The 21,630-nt window shown below is 36.8% G+C and overlaps 1 protein-coding gene across 5 annotated transcripts in view; it reads right to left on the reverse strand.

Annotated features, from left to right (window-relative positions):
• TENM1 (teneurin transmembrane protein 1) overlaps positions 1-21,630 on the reverse strand; it is an 831,890-nt gene that overhangs the window by 359,385 nt on the left and 450,875 nt on the right. For all 5 annotated transcript variants that reach the window (XM_055376889.1, XM_055376891.1, XM_055376888.1 and 2 more), the window contains one exon: positions 6,002-6,242. In XM_055376889.1, coding sequence (XP_055232864.1) covers positions 6,002-6,242 — 241 coding nt within the window. The remainder of the gene's footprint in view (positions 1-6,001; positions 6,243-21,630) is intronic.

Raw genomic sequence — 21,630 nt, forward strand, 5'->3', positions numbered from 1 at the left:
TTGGGAAGTTATTATATTTTATTTTTTTTAACCTGTTGAAACCAGTGTGTCTGTACTGGGTGTTATCCATTCACATTCAGTTTGGATTTCAAAAGAACAGGTACCAAAATAAAGGGATGAAAACCAAAAATAAGTAAGTTTAAGAGGGCATGATGAAAATAATGCTAAGAAGAATTATACCCCAAATGAGCCTGAGGCTTGAGAAAAAAACTGCTGAAGATGACAGAAAAGCGCTTTTTAAAAAATATATTTAAACCAAGAAGAGCAAGGGTAGGAGAGACATGCAACCCATGAAATTGTTATTGGATGGCCAATATCTGAGAGGCCTTCTCAACTACTGTACTAGTTTTCTTTGTGAAAAAGAATGATGATAGACTTGAAATGGTAAAATCAATATCAGTAACCATAAATTGAAGCTAAAATAGGCAAAGCAGTCATTAAAAGGCATTTGGCTGTTCTATAATAAATGAATTAAAATTCTATCCCAGAGTGGTGAGAGGTCTTGGAGATTGGATTACCCTGTCACAGTTGCTAAAGTTTTAGCAACGGTAGTGTGGTTGAAGTGTGACAGGAGACTGGAGACAGAAAACATTGGCTTTAGTTTTCAAAATAAACAGGAAGCACATGGACTCCTTAGACTAGACCAAGAAACAGGTTGATTAAATACAAAATTCTACAACAGGTTAATAAAAGAACAGTTTGTGAGCGCTTAGGAAAAAAGTAGTAACCATAAGAAAGCAGTATAAATTCTCTAAGCACAAGTTATGTTAGACAATCTCATTTCATTTCTATTCTTGACATGGTTATTAGATTGGAAGATCGGTAAGAATGTAAGCATACTATATCTGAATATGAGCAAGGCATTTAACAAGGTCTCCCATAATATGGCTATGAACAAGATGGAGAAATGTGGGTTGTTAGTAAAAGAATGTTGCCTAATAGATAAATGTCACCAGTGGCATGCACAGAGATCTAACCCTAATCTGGTCTTATGTAACATTTGTATCGATAACTTACATAAAAAAGAGGGAAGCATACCTAACAAGCCTACAGATGACATAATTCTGAGAGCAAAAGCAAATAGTTTGTATGGTAGAATTAGAACTCAGCAACATCTCCACATGCTAACAAGATGAAATCAAATTAGGCCAAATCAAGGCTCCAAATATATTTCCACTGGTATCTTCCATACCAAACACAGAACTGAAAAAGAATCAACTATGTACTTATAGAATAAATTAAACGTGGTTTAGCTTCAGAACATGTTAAAAAGGCTTTGGGGTTTAGTTTCCAGTGTTCTCAATGTGTATGGATAGTGTCATGTGCCAAAAAAGCTGATACTGGAGTAGACAGCATTAACCAAAATACATAATTAGAACAAGAGAGGTGGCTAATTGTTGGTCATAGCATAAAATCCTCAGTGAATCAGTCAAAATGACTGACTGCTGAGAGTCCCATCTAAGGAACATCAAATCTGCTCGCGGTCCTTCCTCAAGGGACAACCATAGATGGCCATGTTGTTGTTTATTTTAATCACATGACTTTTCTCTCCCCGTAGCCTCAGTTGACTGTGAGAATAATTGCCAGGGCTTGCCAAAAAACTGAAACACAGCCTGCTATAAAAGGGATGAACTGGGCTAATCAAATTCCCTCTTAGGGTTTTGAGCCTACAGTGACCAAGATAATAATGCAGTTAGCAATGGGACATGCAGCTGAAGGGATGAGGTGAGAGGTGTGAGGAGGTACTCTTGGAGTCATGTGGTACAGTGGAGAAAAGACATTGCTATGAGATAGTAGAAACTATGTGGTAGACGAAATACATATTGAGCTGATGGAAAGAATAAGCTATTGGACAAAGAAACAGACAGAGAGGAGCAAAAATGCAGAGAACTGCTGAGTCTTATTAATGCTAGAGATCTACAGGCTTTGCCTTTCCTTTGGGGATTGACCAGAGTTTCCCGCGTTCTCAGGGACTGACAACACATACACTGAAAAGATGTTCTCAATTACTCGAGGCAACCTGAATGTCTCTGGCTTCTTGCAACCAGAGAGGCTAATAAGAACCCACACCTGCATTCAGCCTTGAACATTACATTTCAAGAGCAGTTTGGACAAACTGGAGTGTTCTAAAGAAAGAGACCAGGAAGGGAGATTTGAAACCCATTAATGTGAGGAACAGGTTGAAGGAATTGGGGAAACATTTAGCACAAAGAAGAGAAGACTCAGGAACAGTGAAGGGCTGTCAGTTGTAAGGGGAATTTTACTTATTCTGTGAGACCCTAAAATTAGATTTGAGAAAAATGGGCAGAGTTAAGAAGGGGTAGATTTTGGTTCAAAAAGAACCTTCTAGTAGTTGTTTGAGGTAGAGTGGAATAACTTAGGAATAAGTCAATTACCTATTTTGGAGATATTTATGCAAAGGCAAGTGGCCATTTAGTAGGGATAGTAATGTTACCTTTTAATTGTGTAGTGCTTTACAGTATATGAGGCACTTTCAACTACGTTAGTTTGATTTTCCTAATTAGGAAGTCAGGCATTTGTATATTCATTTTTACAGATGAGGAGGCTGAGGCTCAGACAGGTTCTGTTACACAGTTCATGTATAAGTTCCTGGATACCCACAGTTACCTTTATTGACTACATGAGAAATGAACATTTTAAAGGCTATATTTGAACAATGCTAGTTGATAGAGCTAATAACGTTTCTGGCTTTTAAAAAATCATCATTGTGATGCTAAATATATGTTCAAATGTACTAAAAAGGTACTCTGTTCACTCTTACATGAAAACTTATGTTCTTCTCTGCGTCTTAAGAAACTGAGACCAATTAATATATTCCTTGCATAGATACAGAAGGTCCGTGGGTGCAGTTTGTACAAACATGCCTAGATGTACATTTCAAATAAGAATAATTTTCTCTCTCCATTTGCCTGAACCCATTCCCCACTCTCTCCCAGATTTCCTGTTATTTGGCTTCATAGACGAAAGGGGTGTGTTTGCTTGTCAGAACTGCTACTTAACCGTATTGCCCTGTTGTTTCCTCAGCTCTCTATTACTAAGCTCTGCAAATGAACTAAAAGTAAAATGAGGAAATAACCACTGTTTGAAAACTCCTTGAAGAAGATATACATCGTTCTTTGCATTTTACCCTTTACTCACCTCCCCCTTTCAATTAAAAAAGAAAGAAAAGAAAAGAAAAGATACAGGGCTGGGCACGGTGGCTCACGCCTGTAATCCCAGCACTTTGGGAGGCTGAGGCGGGCAGATCACAAGGTCCGGAATTCAAGACCAGTCTAGCCAATATGGTGAAACCCTGTCTCTACTAAAAATACAAAAATTAGCTGGGCGTGGTGGCGTATGCCTATAGTCCTAGCTACTCTGGACGCTGAGGCAGGAGAATCGTTTGAATCCAGGAGGTGGAGGTTGTAGTGAGCCAAGATCTTGCCATTGCACTCCAGCCTGGGTGACAGAAGGAGACTGTCTCAAAATAAATAAATAAATAAATAAATAAATAAATAAATAAATAAATAAATACAGAAACTCTATCACTAGTATAGTTCTAATTGGGTTATTGTCACCATAGGTGCTGACTGCTATATTTTTCTCTTGGAATGTAGCAGAAATCACCCTTTATGAAACCATTTAATCTGGTAAGTGATGGATGATACTGTTTCCTGGACATGGGCCATAGTACTTCCAGTTTGTTGATGGTGAAATATTCTCTGATGCCATGGTTGGTATTTAATTTAATATGCTGCTAAACAACAAGAACAATAACAACCAGTCTTAGGAGAGTTGACTAGTCCTTCTCTTTCCATTCCAATTCCCAGAGATCAGATTAGAAGGTGATACCAGACATTGTTTATCAAGTAGTATATTATACCCATTTTTTACATACAAATGTCTTTAGAAAAAGTTTCTGTAAATTGGATAGCTATAGGTAGAAGGAAACTGGACTCCTATCCCTCACTGTATACAAAAATTAACTCAAGATGGATTAAAGACTTAAATATAACACCAGAAACTATAAAAATACTAGAAGACAGCCTAGGAAAAAACTCTTCAGGACATTGGCCTAGGCAAGAAATTTTATGACCAAGACCTCAAAAGCAAATGCAACAACAACAAAAATAGACAAATTTGACTTAATTAAGCTAAAAAGCTTCTGCATAGCAAAATAAATAATCAACAGAGTAAACAGACAACACACAGAATGGGAGAAAATATTTGCAAACAATGCATCCAAGAAAGGACTAATATCCAGAATCTATAAGGAACTTAAACAAATCAACAAGAAAAAAATACCCAAAAATTCCTGTTAAAAAGTGGGCAAAGGACATGAACAGACATTTCTCAAAAGGTGCTGTATAAGTGGTCAACAAACAGATGAAAAAAGGCTCAACATTACTAATTATCAGAGAAATGCAAATTAAGACCACAATGAAATACCATCTCATACCATTCAGAATGGCTATTATTAAAAAGTCAAAAAACAACAGATATTGGCGAAAATGTGGAGAAAAGGCAATGCTTATACACTGTTGGTGGGAATAAAAATTAACACAACCTCTGGAAAACAGTATGGCGATTTTTAATAGAACTTCCATTTGATTCATCAAGGCACTTCTGGGTATCTACCCAAAGAAAAATAAATCATTATATCAAAAAGACACCTGCATGCATGTGTTTATCACAGCACAATACACAAGAGCAAAATCATGGAATCAACCTAAGTGTCCATCAATGAATAATTGGATAAAGAAAATGTGGTATATATACACCATAGAGTACCACAGAGCCATAAAAAAAAATCATGTTTTTTGCAGCAACATGGATAGAGCTGTAGGCCATTATTCAAAGTAAGCTAACTCAGTAACAGAAAATCAAATACCACATGTTCTCACTTATAACTGGGAGTTAAACAACGGCTATTCATGGACATAAAAATGGAAATGATAGACCCTTGGGACTCCAAAAAAGGGAGGATGGGTGGGGAGTGAGGGTTAGAAAATTACCTATTGGGTACAATGTTCACCCTTTAGGTGAGGGTACGCTAGAAGCCCAAACCTCACCACTGCACAATATATCCATGTAACAAACATGCACATGTATCCCCGAATCTATAAAAATAAAACAAAAATAAAAGCTTCCATTGTAGAACTAAATAAGGCACACAAAAAAACAAGGGGAAGTCCTTGAATTTCAAAGAAAATAGAATCTATGTTTTATTAGTTAGTGTTTTTCTATGTCAATATAAAGTTGTAATGTTTGATTTAAGAAAGTGACTAGAAATGATGAATAATTCCTTTATTAATTGTATCTAGTGCTAAAATCTATCATGATCAAGGGACCTAGAACTGCAGAGTAGAACTTTTATCATGACAAAGCTCTGAGGAGTGAATCTAGAAATCTAAACATGTGAAGAAAAACAGAGGCAAACGTTTTTGCTCAAAAGACCAAAAGCTTCACCCTAAAGGCAGAATTTAGTTTTTAAACTTACACGTATACTTCCATTACATGAGGCTGATCCTTTCTTTTTTTTAATGTTTGAAGGCAACTTATTTTTTCAAAGAATCTTACAATAAATAAAATAGAAATGATCACTCCTCCTCCAGTTGTGTTTGGGTTTGCTTGTAATACTGCAGTTTTTTAAAACAAGGGACAATTGCCTTTCACTTTGAGGCTGCAGTGACAGCTTAGATAATTGCTTTGTTTTATGTTTTTGTGGATATGTGACAGCGGGGTGTTTATGTATCTGCGGCTTCATCTTTTCACGTGTATCTGCTTTGGTCTGTGTCTGTGGCTGGATCTAGATGTGTGTGTCTGTTTGCACATCTGTGCCTGTGAAGGAGTCTTCCTTTTTGCCCATGCATCTGGGTGTGTATCGGTTTGTGCATTTGTGTGTCTCTGCAGATGTGTGTGATGAAATGAGTTTCTGCAATCAGTGGAACCATCCTCTGCCAATACTTAAGTTTAGTGGGATCAATAATAGCTCAAGTACCTGGTCTCCAATGGTATGTTGCTGTTCAGGACCCAGCTGTTATGCAGATGGACTGAATCCTGTGTGCTGGTTGGGGGAGCTGGAGCAGCTGGGCTGGGCTGGCTGCGGGTAGTCATTGATCTCCTCTGAAGAGAGTCTGCTGCAGGGGGTGGCTTCCTGGCACAGGTGCAGGCATGAGGAGGCGGAGGTGGCGGTGGGAGGGGTCTGAAGGTGAACTGGTTGTGTGGGCTGCTCTGCACATCTAAAGAGGAGAGAAGAGAAACATAAAATAGAGACTTACTCTCCCACTTGGCAGTCAGGGAAACCAGCATGACAGACTTACCAGGATTTCAGATAATAAAACCTGTGGGGTGAGGGAGGTTGTTTTAAGTTCACTATCTGTAAAAATGCCACTTAACTTACAAAAGCACGTGCAGCATGCTTATGAAATGTAAAACATTCACAGTTGCATTTACATGTAAATTCTTTAGGGCTATAGCAGCTAAAAAGTAAATGAGGCCGCCTCACACCATTTGTCATAGTTTCTGCTACTGAACAAATAAATCATCAACAAGACACCAAGTTACAGAACAGAAGTGAGCTGATTTCCATCAGTTGCAAAATTCTCACTTCAGAAAATGCTAGTAAAAGGCACAAATTTGTTGCAAGGAAAATCATTCGGCACTTCAAATAAAAATATAAGGCCACCTTCTGGCTTACCTCAGGAAAGGATGTGAGCTTGCCTATACAGGAGCAAATCCATATTTTAGAAAAACAGCTCACGAGTGTGTCGCTTGGCTGTGTGAAACTAATCTCTTTGTCAGCCCCCCAGCTAGAGTGCTACTTGTAAAAGGTAGGCTAAAAGAAGTTTGTTCAAGTTGTTATACATATTTCCATGGTCATGCAAAGCACAGTCTGCAACTTTTTTCCTTTGCCACACCTTTCTAGGAGCTCTGCCATGTTAGCGGCAGCTTAGGCAGCAAGGAAACAGATTTTTTTCTGCTTGTTTGCAGAGGGGCAGCCTGGGACAGCGGTCCTCAGACTTCTATTGTTGCTATTGCTTGGTATTTTTCCATTGTTTTCCTGGCAGGCACACGTAAAGACAGTGAGTTAGAATTTGGCCCATGAGAAATACCTCAATTAAACCCCTTTAAAAAGAAATCACTATTGTAGCTGATAGCCACCTCTCTTCCACAGGAGAAACATGATAGATGTCAAGTGATTTCTTGTAACACCAGCACGTTCTGGATAAACTTTGTGGACAGCATGGCCTTGTCCCACCTCCCAAATGACTGAGAGTTGAAAAGCAGAAAAACGCCAGAGGCTTTCGATGCCTAGCAAAGGACTCAGCTGGTTTGTGCTGAGGCCCACTTTGCAGTGGCTGATCGCAGAAAAAAAAAAATCACTTCTTTCAATCTTTTTACTTCAAACTTGAATTTTAAAGACATTGGCATGGCTTTTTATTTTTAAAAACGATATTAGTCTCCCAAGAGCATGACAAATTCTTGGCTGTATTTTCTAGCACAGGTGGCTCTCCCTTTAAATAAACTCACTATATGAAAATCTGAATTGTACAAAAGATAGATAGGGAAGGGAGTGGTGATCATTCATTTTATAAAAAGGATTCCTTTAGATGGTCAGCTATCCTTGTATATTTTAAAAGAACTAAAATGTTTCATGAATTTCCTAAATCACCCCCATTATTCCAGGCCCAGCTCAAATCCCATATCCACTAAAAAAAACATCACAAATACTTAACATCTCATTAACTTTTTTTAAACCTCTGGGCTCATACTCATAACCGTAACTAGAAGCGTGCTTTCCATTTTGGGGACTCAAAGTAGCATAGAATGTTGAAACCCAAAGGACTTTGGAGATCCTCTCATTTTGCAAATGAGAAAACAAGTCCAGGGACACTAGGCAAGTTAGTGACATGGCCAGGACTAGAACTCACATCTCCTGACTCTCGGCTAATGCTCCATTCCCTGTATTGCAGATCTCTGTAATATGAGTTCTCTTTTCCTTCATAAGATTTAGAGACAAAGAATTGTCAACATTTTCTTGATTTTTCACTTAGGTTTATTATGTCTGCTTCTCTCTTTGACCATGACTCCTTAAATGTAGAAAGGAAGGCAGTGTGGTGTAATGGTATGCAACACAGCACAGTGGAAAGAGGAGAGGACTTGGACTGGGATGTATGGCAAATCTGGGTTTAAGTTCTGCCTCTACCCTTTAGAAGCTTTAACCCCTCATTTGTAAAATAAGGATAATAATAATAATAATGATCCCTTTTCCTAACAATTAAATTTAATTCATGTAAAATGTGCTTGAACATGCATTTTATTGACTATTTCTTTATTGAATGTAATAAAAGTATAAAAGTATAAAACTATAAGGCTGGAAGAAATCATAGGGATCACCTAGTTAAGCTTGCCTCTCTCCACTCGCCATTTTACAGCTGAGAAACCCAAGACCCAAAGAGGTGAACTGACTTGCTCAAGGTCATTCAACTTGTATACTTTTTCCTGCCCATGCCAGATGATTTCTTTACTCTTTTTCTGTACGTGTTTTTGTAAATTAAGTGACATTTTAACAGATAGACTGAACTTAAAACGCTCCCCCACCCCCACGGGTTATGTTATCTGAAATCCCAGTACTCTGCCCAGCACTCTTTCCATTATGCTATTTCGGAACATAAACATGACTCTCTTCTATGACTTTAACATTTACTGTTTTTGCCATAAATTTGATCCCTGAGTTGGCAATATTATAGCATCCCCATCATATCCTATGTGTTTCGCCTTTTCTCCCAAAATAGACTGCATGTTTCTTAGAATAAGGTTTCCTTCTACTTCTCCTGTATGTTGTATGACATTGAGCAAAGTACTGGGTACAGAGCAAGATCTCTAAAATCTTTTGCTAATAGAAGAGGGTTTGACTGGATCATGGGACCCAGATAATCACCTTCTGTGTTCCCTTTGGCTCTCATTCTGATGTAGCCACTGGCTATCTATTCAATTGACAGAGAAGTAGGTTTTCCCCTTGAAGATCTTAGTGGAATGCCTCCCAGAGCCATGACAAAGGACAATGATACTCTGAAGAAGGTGCTTAAAATGATGCCCCTTCATGATGTGAAAAAAGCACCAGTGACACACTACAGATCTACTGTCTAACGCCACGTGTGGGAGAGCACTTAATGACCCGAGGGAAGGGAGGCAAAAGGTGCAAGTCCAAGGTTAGAAGAAAAAGAGGAGTCAATTTGAGGTCTTGTGCTCCGAACCCCTCTAAACAACATGCATGACATTTACTAGCTTAATCAGTAGGGGTTTCTGTCAGCACAGTTGTGCAAGAGAAAGGGTTTCTCTTCAGTACAGTTGTTCAAAAGAAAAAGAATATCTCATTGACATCAGATTTATTGCCTGCTAGATCACCTCACAATCTTTGCAACTCTATTATGAAAAATGATAAAAATTTTACTTCATTGAAAAGTGCAATCATAGTATTATTATAACATTTCTGCTGCAGGTAGAACGGCTTTGTCTAGTCATTTAGATTATCTACGTATAATGCATACCCATATGCATATATGGATATTTTGATTTTCATCTATTTTACTGTGTATTTTTATTTCCACATTTCAAACATGTGGAAGTTTCCCTACTAGTTCATATTGTCTTTAAACGCTTTCACAATATTGGATTGTTGCACTGAGTGGAATACATCCAGACCTTAAGCCTTTATGAAATGCAAATGATCTCAGATTCATTCTTTTTTTCACCTCAGGAAAAAGATGGGGAATGCACTTGTTCCCTCCCAAATGAAGTAATTTAATACTTGGGATCCATGAAATGGGATTTCCCAACATTAAACACTAATGAAAAATACATTGGTGTTCAGTGTCAGAAGCTCTAGAACACCAATTCTAGGGGTTTGAGAGTCACATACACTCACTTCCAAATGTATCTGGCAACCATACACTTCTGTGCCCCAGAGAGAGGAAGGGAGAAGGGGGGAGTGGTGATTATGCAAATGTAGATATCCACACTTACTTACAAAGCTTTCTGAAAATAGATTAAGTTTTCAAACGGAAAGGTCTAATTCACATAATATACTTGGATAGTAGCCAGTTTCAGGTTTGAGGTCCTAAAATAACTTGGTAAGATAATTTCTCAGGAGCAAAATTCCTCCCAAATTGTAGATTTGAGACATTTTAAGTGTGGCAGAGCTACTAATAGTAGTATAAGCCTTCAGAAACAACATTGCCTCTGTCTCCAAAAGGTAAGTGCAAGAAGAAACGTGTCACGCATAGTTTTTTCTTTTTTCCTTTTCTTCTCTTTTTGCCAATAAACCTTATTTTGGATAATGTGTTAGAGAAAGTTTTCACAAGAAATTAGAGTATCTCTGCTCAGAAATACTGTGGCAACTTATCAGAGTGTCTGTCAGGGTGTTTTGTCCTTTACATTTCATTAACATATACAGTCAGTTCTGCTACAAGACAAAGCATGCATTTCTGCAATTCACTGCACTATGCAAAATCACACATAACCAAAGGGTTATGGAAAAAATGAAGTTAGGGATGCGACATTCAGAAACATAATCAATGACACATTAAAAAAAAGGAACCTAATAAGAATGACAGCATAGTTTGTCATATGTTAATGGTTAAGGGATACACGAATGCCATACCAAATATGACACTTTATCTTGTGAAAGTGGGTGTCAGAAGAGTTGCAAATTGTGAGTTATTGTGAAGTGGTGAAAAGGAAAATTATCTGATTAGGACGGAAACTTCTAAATACCAGATGTGGATGGGACAGGCTCCTATCCACATGTGGTGAGCTGAAATAGCTGATGGATATTTCAGGTATATACATGTGCCCATTTTGTGTATTCTTATGCAGTTCATTCTGCTGTATGCAGTTTTCTGCATTCATCTAGTGCTTTTAACAGATGGAATTGTGCGTATGCAAACGCAAAATTTGTCTTAAGTTCAAACTGTTCTCAAACATCCCAATGGCAAAGGAAAAAATTAACCTTTATAAAACAAGCACTGTAGCAGCACTGGCTGTACATGCAAAATAATTTTCGGTAGGTGTTAAAAATAAATATTGTCAGTATTACAGTAATGCCAAATAGACAATTTTTCTTGAAAAATTTGACCAAAGTAGATACATGGCTAGCTTTTCTGAAATCCATGTACTAAATTGATCATTCTTTTCTTTAGTGACACTGTGACAATACCTTCCCTAAATATGTTTTTTTCCAAGGTTACTATGCAGTGTACATTGTCAAAAGGGGCACATATATTCCTATAGCTCTAGAAAAAGGTCACGGAGAGTCAGAAATCATGTCTGTACTTCCTGGTCTTAGTATGTGTTTCATTATCTCCTTGGCCAAGGGGAAGGGTAGCTCCACAATTCTTTGTCTACAACTATGGAATCAAAGAATCTCTGAAAAATGAGTTTGTTTTCCCCTAACTCATTGGGTGGCAAAAGCTGACCTGAAATGCTTTGAGGATATTTATGGTCTTTACTTATTTATCTAATTTCATAAATTTTGGTGGCAAAGCCTGACCTGAAGTGATATGAGGACATTTATAGTCTTATTTATCTTATTTTGTGAATTTTCATACATTTAGGTATGAAAGTATTAATGCATTTTATTAAGGGGTGCTGGCCCATACCTCACTCTGGGTGAGTGTATATATAATATACAGTATATGTACAGCAGCACCTTTGTAAAATTTGAAAAATTCTAAATTCTGAAAAAAGTGGACCCCAAAGGTTTTGGATAAGGGATTATGGGCCTGTATTAGTATTTAACCACCTTCCTGAGCTCTTATGAGGCAATATTAATTAATGCCTCTGAAGACCATATAATCTACACGTGCAAAGAACATCAGGGCACCAAGAGTTATTGCCATACTACTTAGGTCAGATCTCTCAAGGCCAATTAGAAGTCTTTGGTTCCTGAGGTTGCTTTTCTGAGCTGCCCTCCCCTTCTAGGCAGGAGTAGGGGGTAAAAGGAAACAGGCTTAAAAGAAAGAGAAGATATTTTCTTATTAATATTAACTATTACTACTAACTCAAAATGTATGTTACTACTTAATGGTATTTTACCTGTCACAAAGAGCTTTTGTAACTTGTGAGCAGGTAGTTTTAAGATTTGCATGTTATGGCTAATATCCATTAACTTCATAGTGCTCAATGATCATCAAATTAGACTTAAATGTATCTGGCTGTTCTGTTCTCAACCTCGTAATTATTATTAGAGGCTCAAAAGAATAAAAAGGTAAGAAAACTGGTTTTCATAAGAAAATAAACAATACAGTTTATCACTTTTCTGGCTCAAATAATACTGCTTTAATATTAATATACCAACATCCTTTATTAAAAGCAGATTTATCAGTTAAATAAACCATTGGATTGAGAATGGAAATAAAGTCCATTCGATAGGTAATGCTTAATAAATACTTATGTATAAATGGGCATGTGCATGAGTGACGCACAGACAACAACAGAAAGAGTCAGAAGGAGAGAGGAATAGAGAGGAGATATCACAACTGAAGCAGATGACTGAAGGAGAACAGTCACAGAGGCTCTGGGGGAAAGCTAACAATAAATTACAATGTTTTCTAGTTTCCACGGGCTCAACCTGGTTCTGGATTACTGCATTCTGCATGGCTTCCACAGCCCTGGATACTATTTACTGTTTTTCAGATTGTCAAGTACATCCCTTTGAGGACTTTGAATGGCCCTCTCACTAAGCCAGCAGGTAAGATATAGTATGCTGTGTTAATTTCTGTCAGTTAGGTTGATCTTTGTTACAGTCACTGGAAATAAAGGTCAACAATAAAGCACCTATGATCCTTTGACATGTTTGTGCTGAAATTCATATTTATATTTTAGTCTCTCTATAAGCTGATACTCGTCTTTAGAGGGAGTGCTGGTCTACATCCAGAAAGTCCAAATTTTCTACTTTCTAGTTTAATTAATCTCTTTTCCTGTTCTCCAATTTGTTGTGCAAGCATACAAGTTAGTCAAAGATCCACAAAGCAGCCCTCCCCCAGCCCATTTCTTCCTGTCTCTGTTATAGAGGGAAGCCAACTGTGCTGTACACTGTATTGGTTTTACATAGTACCATCAGCCAACCTCAGGCATAATACTCAATATTCCTGCCAATAAGTGGCTGGTGTGTTAACTCAGTCAAACAATCCAGGACTTTACAATCAAGAAAAAAAGATAGGGCTGTGGTAAATGCCATTTTGTTTAAATTATTGTAGTAATTGCTCAAACTACCTAATTTTCTTGGTTGTGAAAATACAAGATGGATATATCTCTGCTAATATTTGCAGAGTAGTTTGGTAATGTTAAAAAAAAGAAAAATGAAGCCAATATATTTGTTATCTTAGAAAATTGTCATTTTTCTAAGTAGAGTGGTAAAGAGCTCTACTTTATGGCACAATTTGGAATTTTAAATGTCAATATTTAAACATTAGTATACGGTATTAGTTAGCAATTAAAATTAGTGGTTGGCCAAAGCCTTCTCACTATAGCCTTGAAAGAAACTGTTATCTGTTATGTACCATGAAACATGAAATAGATAATTGCCCTGTTTTATCTTATGTTGACAATGATATTGTGGCTTCTGTTATTACCCAGTGAAGTATATCAAAAAGAAAATATAAAAAAGTAATGATCCTTTAAAATTTCATATTTAGTTTATACTCAAACTAAAGTTTTATGTAGGTATTTCAATTATTTTCAATCTTCAAGTTCATTATTTATTTGCAGGTAGGTAATGGAGGGTTATGAATTAATTGACAGTGTATCATTTAATGAATTAGCTAATAAGAGATATCCTGAACATTTGTAAAGTTTTCATTTTCAGGGCTTTATTTTTATTACACTGTTATAAATGGTCACCCTGTATTTGTTCAAAAGGCAAAGAATGCAAATCGTTCCAATGTTATTTATAAAGATAGAACGCAATGTTTGAAGCACAAATCAGGAAAACATTACAACTGTGTCTGAAGTTTCAAGAAAAGTATTTTTCAAGCTATCATGTGTTAAATAGTGAGGGCACGCTATATTAAGAATAAACAAAAAAAGCAAAAGGCAAAAATTCTAGAGTATAAAAAAGCATAGAGGCTAGGGAAGCCTCGGAAAGGTTTCACCCTTGTCCAGATTTTTCAAATAAAGGCTGAAGAAAATGTTCTCGTAACCACCGTTGTCTGGTTATTTGGCAAGAAAGATCCCCTGTACTCCATAGTTCCTCTCCACCAGCACAACTTTAAGAACAAACGGCACTCATGGACACCTAATGGAGTGATGGAGAGGAACCCTGGCATCTATAATTGGGAGCTAAACAAGTCCATAGCCCTCATCTGGGACAATGGGAAGAGATGTCACTATTATAGCAGTATTCGCAAGAGCCAGAGGATTCTCAAATTTCACTCATGTTTTGGCCCTTTGCTCCAGTTCAGCAATGCTCAGCTATAGGATCAAAACATGCCAATGTTTTGCGGTCACCTGTTGCTATAATAGAGGGCTGAAATTCACAAATGATTTATTTTTAAAAAGTATAGATGAATGGACTCAGGGTGATACCTCTAATAGTGACACTCTCACTGAGTTGCATTTGGATGTGCTTTCTTGGATGGGAGAGAAAGGGGTTGGGGTTACAGCTAGTGATACGAATTGGGTACAACTCTGATCTTATAAGCAATTGTAATAGGTGATTTTCATATCCATACGCTTGTAAAGTGATTCTACTCATACCATGGGAGGGACGAAGATTTGCTTATCTTTCCCCTCTGAACGACAACAACAAAAAGGAAATAGGAAGCATTAAAAAAAGAAGTCCTGGTATTCTCATATGAGTAACGTGTACATGTTATTCAAATACGTCGGGGCCAAAACATTTTTTTTCAGAATTATGATCTTAATGATTGCTGGTAGAACACTACTGGCTGCCACCAATCTTTCTGTCTGACATCTAATGGGCTACTGAGGGAGCCTCCTAAGAAGTATGAGCAGGAAAGTAACAATTCTGTAGGAAGGACAGAGAAAGTTTTATTTCCCCTCTTGCATTCAAGCTATGCATATACTTGTCTTGTATCAGGATGTGAGTCTGAATCATCTTTATATCTCCCACATACAACCCATAATTTTATTCAAGTTTATTATTTTGTTTATTTGCAAATTTAATTAATTTGAGTGAATTCAAAAATTTAAAGTTTGAATTCAATCAAGTTTTATTTTATAAAAAAGTTATAGCAACCATGGTGGGTGAGAGTGTTTTATGATGCCAAATAACTTATTTGATTGAATTATTCACATTCCTAACAGCTGTTTTGGCATTGTGTGGGCACAGCCTGTATCTGAAAAGTTTTCTGCTTGAAATGTTCATTGATTGATTCATTATTACAAATTTTCATCTTCTTGTTTTTCAACATGGCATTTTAGTGAAATGTTAAATAGAGCTATTTTTTGGGAGATATGCCAAAATTACAACCTATTACTAAGCCTATCTTATAAACTTTGCTTATGCTAAGCTATGCATATTTAAGTCATTTTATTTTTCCTTCAAAATCTGATTCATTCTCTCAATTACATTACTGCTTATCTCCCCGGACTCACTCCAATTTAACTAGGTCTTTATGGTTCCCCAAACAAAATGCAACATTCTGGATGAACATCACCCAGAATACAAAAAAGTTATCTGATAAATTCGTTTGTAATGATGTCTTTTTACATGTAGCCTCAAACTATGTATAGATTGCACTTGAGACTTCATTAACTAGAATATGGCTAATGAAGTTGTGAGAAGGCAGCTCAATTAGGAAATATACTGGTCTATTGATATAGATGTGTCTGCTAGTGGATCAAGTGAAATGTCTATCAAGCAAATTAGGCCGGGTGTAGTGGCTCAGGCCTGTAATCCCAGCACTTTAAGAGGCTGAGGCAGGTGGATCACCTGAGGTCAGGAGTTCAAGACCAGCCTGCCAACATAGTGAAACCAAACTACTAAATTATGAAATTTAGTAATTTTGTACAAAAAAATACAAAATTAGCTGGGCATAGTGGCACGTTCCTGTAGTCCTAGCTACTCGGGAGGCTGAGGCAGGAGAATCGCTTGAACCTAGGAGGCAGAGGTTGCAGACAGCTGAGATCACACCACTGCACTCCAGCCTGGGCGACACAGCAAGACTATTTCAATAAATAAATAAATAAATAAAATAAAATAAATAAAAACGCAAATTAGTGGAATCTGCTCATATGATATTAGAATGAATTGAACAACAGTGAATGCAGGTACTCCCCTCCAGTGAAATGAACATAATGTATAGATGCCTTCAGAAAATGAAAAAAATTAGCTCATCTCAAGGGGAAGAGAGTCAGCTTGCATAAACGGAAGAAAAACATGAGAACACATGTTAATGAAGCTGTGAATATATGAGACTGCAGTAGTAAATATAGATGGAAATCCTAGAAATTAAGAAATGATTTCATAGGTAGTGATTGATAAATATGTCCTTTAAGCAAGTATTGGGTTGGTGCAAAAGTAATTGCGGTTTTGCCATGGAAAGTGATGGCAAAAACCTCAATTACTTTTGCACCAACCTATCTCTTAAGCAATTTAGTTCTTTGTTAAGCTCATTCAAGTAAGTTTTTCAAAAGGTACTCATGTACCTTGTGAAAATACATATGTATGATAGGTGAGATGCTGAGAGGGACAGTAGATTAAACATACATTACTTATGTGAAACAGTTTCTCAAAGAGACTTCTTGTAGTGCCTGAAGTCAGTGAATGAATGCACAGACGCTCCTTTCTGTGTATTAACACTGGAGGCCTGGACCAGACCAGACCACAGAGTGTGATCTGGGTTCCTGGATGGGAATGATGACAACCTGGATTTGATTCAAGTTTGCTTTTACTTTTCTTGACTCCCAAATGGCAAACACGTACCACAAAGGATAGAAATGAAATTAAAATGCAAGCATGTATACATGGTTCCCTTTTGCTTCCCCTGTACTTCATGGAGACAAGCCCTCATTTTCTGGTTTTGGTAGCCCACACAGAGTGAGCTGTCTCTCCCTCAGGGTAAAAGAACATACTACTATGGAATTGCTCTGTTTTATGCTCCTGGTCTCATCAGCATTTGGAAACTGCTTATGTAAAGCATAATTCCATCACTCAGGAAGCCATGTCACTTAGGCTGACTGACCAGCTACCTGATCTTCAAATTCTTGCCCTGGCAGCACTAGGGCAATTTCCTCTTTTCCGTACTTACAGTACAGGACTTAGATGTTTCCCATTCTGGGTAGTTTTGAACATTGTGTATCATAGGGCTTTCTAGTGATAAACATACAAAATGGGTTGCATGTCAAGGTATACAGATATATATATATAGAGAGAGATTATATATATATATATTTAAATTTTATTGTTATGTGTACAGAATAAAAGGTCAAGTGCTGTCTACTACTGAACTATACTCTTCTTTAAAGTAGGGCTTATCCTACTTATAACTTACAAAATAAATGATGAGGAAGCCAAAGAAAAGGAGAAATTAACCTAAACATTTAGGGAACACCTTATATTTAGTAGTAGAAGACAAAGAGGAGAGTGTCTTAGTTTCATTTGTTTGTTTTCAATAAGGTGAATCAAGTGTAGAGTACTTTCTCTGCTACTAATTTACTTACTTAGAGATATCATCTGTATATAACTTGTTTAAATTAGTAAGTACATCATAACATTTTCGAATGACACAATGGTTAAGTTACAGATATTAGAATCAGACCTATGTCGGTTTAAATCACAGCTCTGTCATTTACTATCAGTTTGCTATAAACCTTTTCAAGCCTTTGTTTCTTCATCTGTAAAATAAGGATAGTAATAAGCATCTCAATGTTTTTTGTAGGAATTAAATGAGGTAATGTGTACAAAACACTTAGCAGAGTGCTTGGCACATAGTAAGCACTAAATAATATTATTAAATGAATGATCAATTATTGAGCTCAATGAAATCTATAAAATCAGGTGCCATCTAGTAAGTAGCCTAAGAGGATAATCTACTTGACTCCAAGACACTTGATTACTTAAAACTTCTGCATTATAGTTGATTTTTTTTTCACAATTTTCAGTTTTCTTATTTTCTTCTAAAAGTTCTAAGAAGCTATTATCGAAGTCATGAGTCAATATAAGAACAGTTGACACCTATCTTTTCCTCTTCCTCCAAGCCACACCAAACACTCTCTATTGATTAGCTTCTTTATTATGCTGCAAGTTTCTTTCACTTCAGATAATAGTCTCTATTTCATGATTTTTAGTTAAGTACTCTGACTGTGTTCACTTGCATTTTCCTCTATACTAAAAATGATCTGGGGGTATACGTGCATTTCTAAAGTATCCATTGCAATAACACCTTGGGACTCAGACATTAGAGCAAAGGATGTGAAGAAGAGCCATTTCCATGAATACAACATTAGTGCTTTATATTTATGAAGCACCTTTCATCTGCATCTTTCAAAGACTTTCACAAATATTATCTGATGCTTTATTCACTGGGCCAAGCTGCAAGCAAAACTGTCTTTCAAATAATTCCCTCACAGTATGTCAAACCCCATGAGGGAAGGAGTTGTGGATAACCGTTTGAAGTGTCAGGAATGCTCAGAAACATTTTTAAATAGTATATACAAAAATACCACCTAACAAACGATGACGACTATTTAGAAATGTGGCGCTCTGTAGGTATACGGCTCATAGCAAATAAACAGGAACTTTATCAAATTGGCATTAAGACCAACATCCACATTATAAACGAAAGCTATCTGATCAATTTTGTAACTGTGTATCAACCTAATTTGGGACACACGACTTGCCTCATAGTGTATCCAAATATATTTATTAAAGCGTTGCATATTAATTATAGTATATGTAAACAGCATGGGTACCAGACCAGGATTGTATGTCAAATACTTAGCATAGTGCCTGGTACATGTGACACATTCAGTTAATGTTAGTTACTAATATAATTATTATTGTAATTATTTCCAGTATGAATTTAGATTACAAAACCAATTTTCTTTCAAAGAATTCAGTGATGACTTACATATATTCACATTTGTTGCTGTTGCTGCTACTGCTACAACTATTACTTCTTTTCCTTATGCCTGTTAGGATATATACTTGCAAAGTAGGAAGAAAAGAAAAACATGTCCCCTTCCTCTGTTGGAACAGTAGACCAAGATGGGGAGAGGTAAGGCTACACAGATGTTAAGGCCTCTTCCCACCTTCCAACTGAAACCATTTACACAGGGTCTTGTTGTCATGAAGACTATGGCTGTGGGTATGCCATTAAAACGAGTGGCTAATCATTTCTGGGGGGAAGACAGAATGAAATTAGAGACTTTTTATAACCCAAATGAAATAAGTGACCTACAAAGTTTTAGTAAATTTTACTGGTGCCATGAAAAAAATAACATTAATTTAGACACACTGACTGTGGAGATATCACAAGTTTCATTTACTTCTTTTTAGTGTTTTTATTTTTGGCCCTCTAGTCTCTCTTATCTTACATTCTTGTTCACATAACTGGTATGCTGTGAAAATGGACTATTTGAAAAAAAGAGTCATTATTGTTAAGAATGTGTAATTTTTAAAGTTTTCTGAGGCTATAAATAACTTCCACTGCCTTGAAGAAAACACAGTGTTTCAACATTCATATGCTGTGCCCATTTTAGAGATGGAGAATATGAGTCTGAGAGATGTGGAGAACCTAGTGTAAGGCCTTGGGTACCATAGTATTGCACTGACTCCATTTGTTGCCACTCAGCCATCTCTCCTGGCCTTCAAAACAAACAACACCAACTGTGCTTATACCAATCTTGTCATTCCTCTTTATCGCAAACAATTAATATAATATGCTGAGTCTGAACAGCTATGTAATAACTTATAATAAAATCTACGTAGTGGGTTATTTTACTTGTAAGTCCGATTCAATATGCTCAAGCACACATCATTAAATGTTTCCTTTTAATTTTGAGTAGCAAATATCTTCATTTCAGTAGCACCTACATAATTTATGTAATCTATAGTAACAGTTGTTAGCTTATTTGGTGTGTCATTTTATCCCAAGTTGATGCTGAAAATATCAGAAGAGGCTGCTTGATGGGCTTGCTTTAAAAAGACAACCGAGCAATTTATGTATGCTGTTTTTCTTCCTGCACATTAAAGTTTAACCACATTTACAAATGAAATATGATGTACCTAAAATAAATTCTTATTTAATACAGTAACTGGCATTCATGATGACCATCTCTGTACTATGGGAAGTACCAAATTGGCTTCAAATAAAGGTTATTACAATAAAAAGAATTATTTTAAACTATGAGTCACATGTAGGGATTTTTCTTCTCTAAATACATGTTAGATTACAACAATAGATAATTATGAGGATAGTTTAGGGTTATGGTAATTCAACTAGCAACTCTAGAAATAGTATCACTACATATGTCACTCAGTATAATAGTTCTTTTTTCATTTTATTTTATTATTATTATACTTTAAGTTTTAGGGTACATGTGCACAATGTGCAGGTTAGTTACATATGTATACATGTGCCATGCTGGTGTGCTGCACCCATTAACTCGTAATTTAGCATTAGCTATATCTCCTAATGCTATCCCTCCCCCCTCCCCCCACCCCACCACAGTCCCCAGAGTGTGATGTTCCCCTTCCTGTGTCCATGTGTTCTCACTGTTCAATTCCCACCTATGAGCGAGAACATGTGGTGTTTGGTTTTTTGTCCTTGCGATAGTTTACTGAGAATGATGATTTCCAATTTCATCCATGTCCCTACAAAGGACATGAACTCATCATTTTTTATGGCTGCATAGTATTCCACGGTGTATATGTGCCACATTTTCTTAATCCAACCTATCATTGTTGGACATTTGGGTTGGTTCCAAGTCTTTGCTATTGTGAATAGTGCCGCCATGAGCATACGTGTGCATGTGTCTTTATAGCGGCATGATTTATAGTCCTTTGGGTATATACCCAGTAATGGGATGGCTGGGTCAAATGGTATTTCCAATTCTAGATCCCTGAGGAATCGCCACACTGACTTCCACAATGGTTGAACTAGTTTACAGTCCCACCAACAGTGTAAAAGTGTTCCTATTTCTCCACATCCTCTCCAGCACCTGTTGTTTCCTGACTTTTTAATGATTGCCATTCTAACTGCTGTGAGATGGTATCTCATTGTGGTTTTGATTTGCATTTCTCTGATGGCCAGTGATGGTAAGCATTTTTTCATGTGTTTTTTTGGGTGCATAAATGTCTTCTTTTGAGAAGTGTATGTTCATGTCCTTCGCCCACTTTTTGATGGGGCTGTTTGTTTTTTTGTTGTAAATTTGTTTGAGTACATTGTAGATTCTGTGCCCTTTGTCAGATGAGTAGGTTGTGAAAATTTTCTCCCATTCTGTAGGTTGCCTGTTCACTCTGATGGTAGTTTCTTTTGCTGTGCAGAAGCTCTTTAGTTTAATGAGATCCCATTTGTCAATTTTGGCTTTCGTGGCCATTGCTTTTGGTGTTTTAGACATGAAGTCCTTGCTCATGCCTATGTCCTGAATGGTAATGCCTAG

The sequence above is a fragment of the Gorilla gorilla genome, chromosome X (genome assembly GCF_029281585.2).
Source record: "Gorilla gorilla gorilla isolate KB3781 chromosome X, NHGRI_mGorGor1-v2.1_pri, whole genome shotgun sequence".
Classification (NCBI taxonomy): domain Eukaryota; kingdom Metazoa; phylum Chordata; class Mammalia; order Primates; family Hominidae; genus Gorilla; species Gorilla gorilla.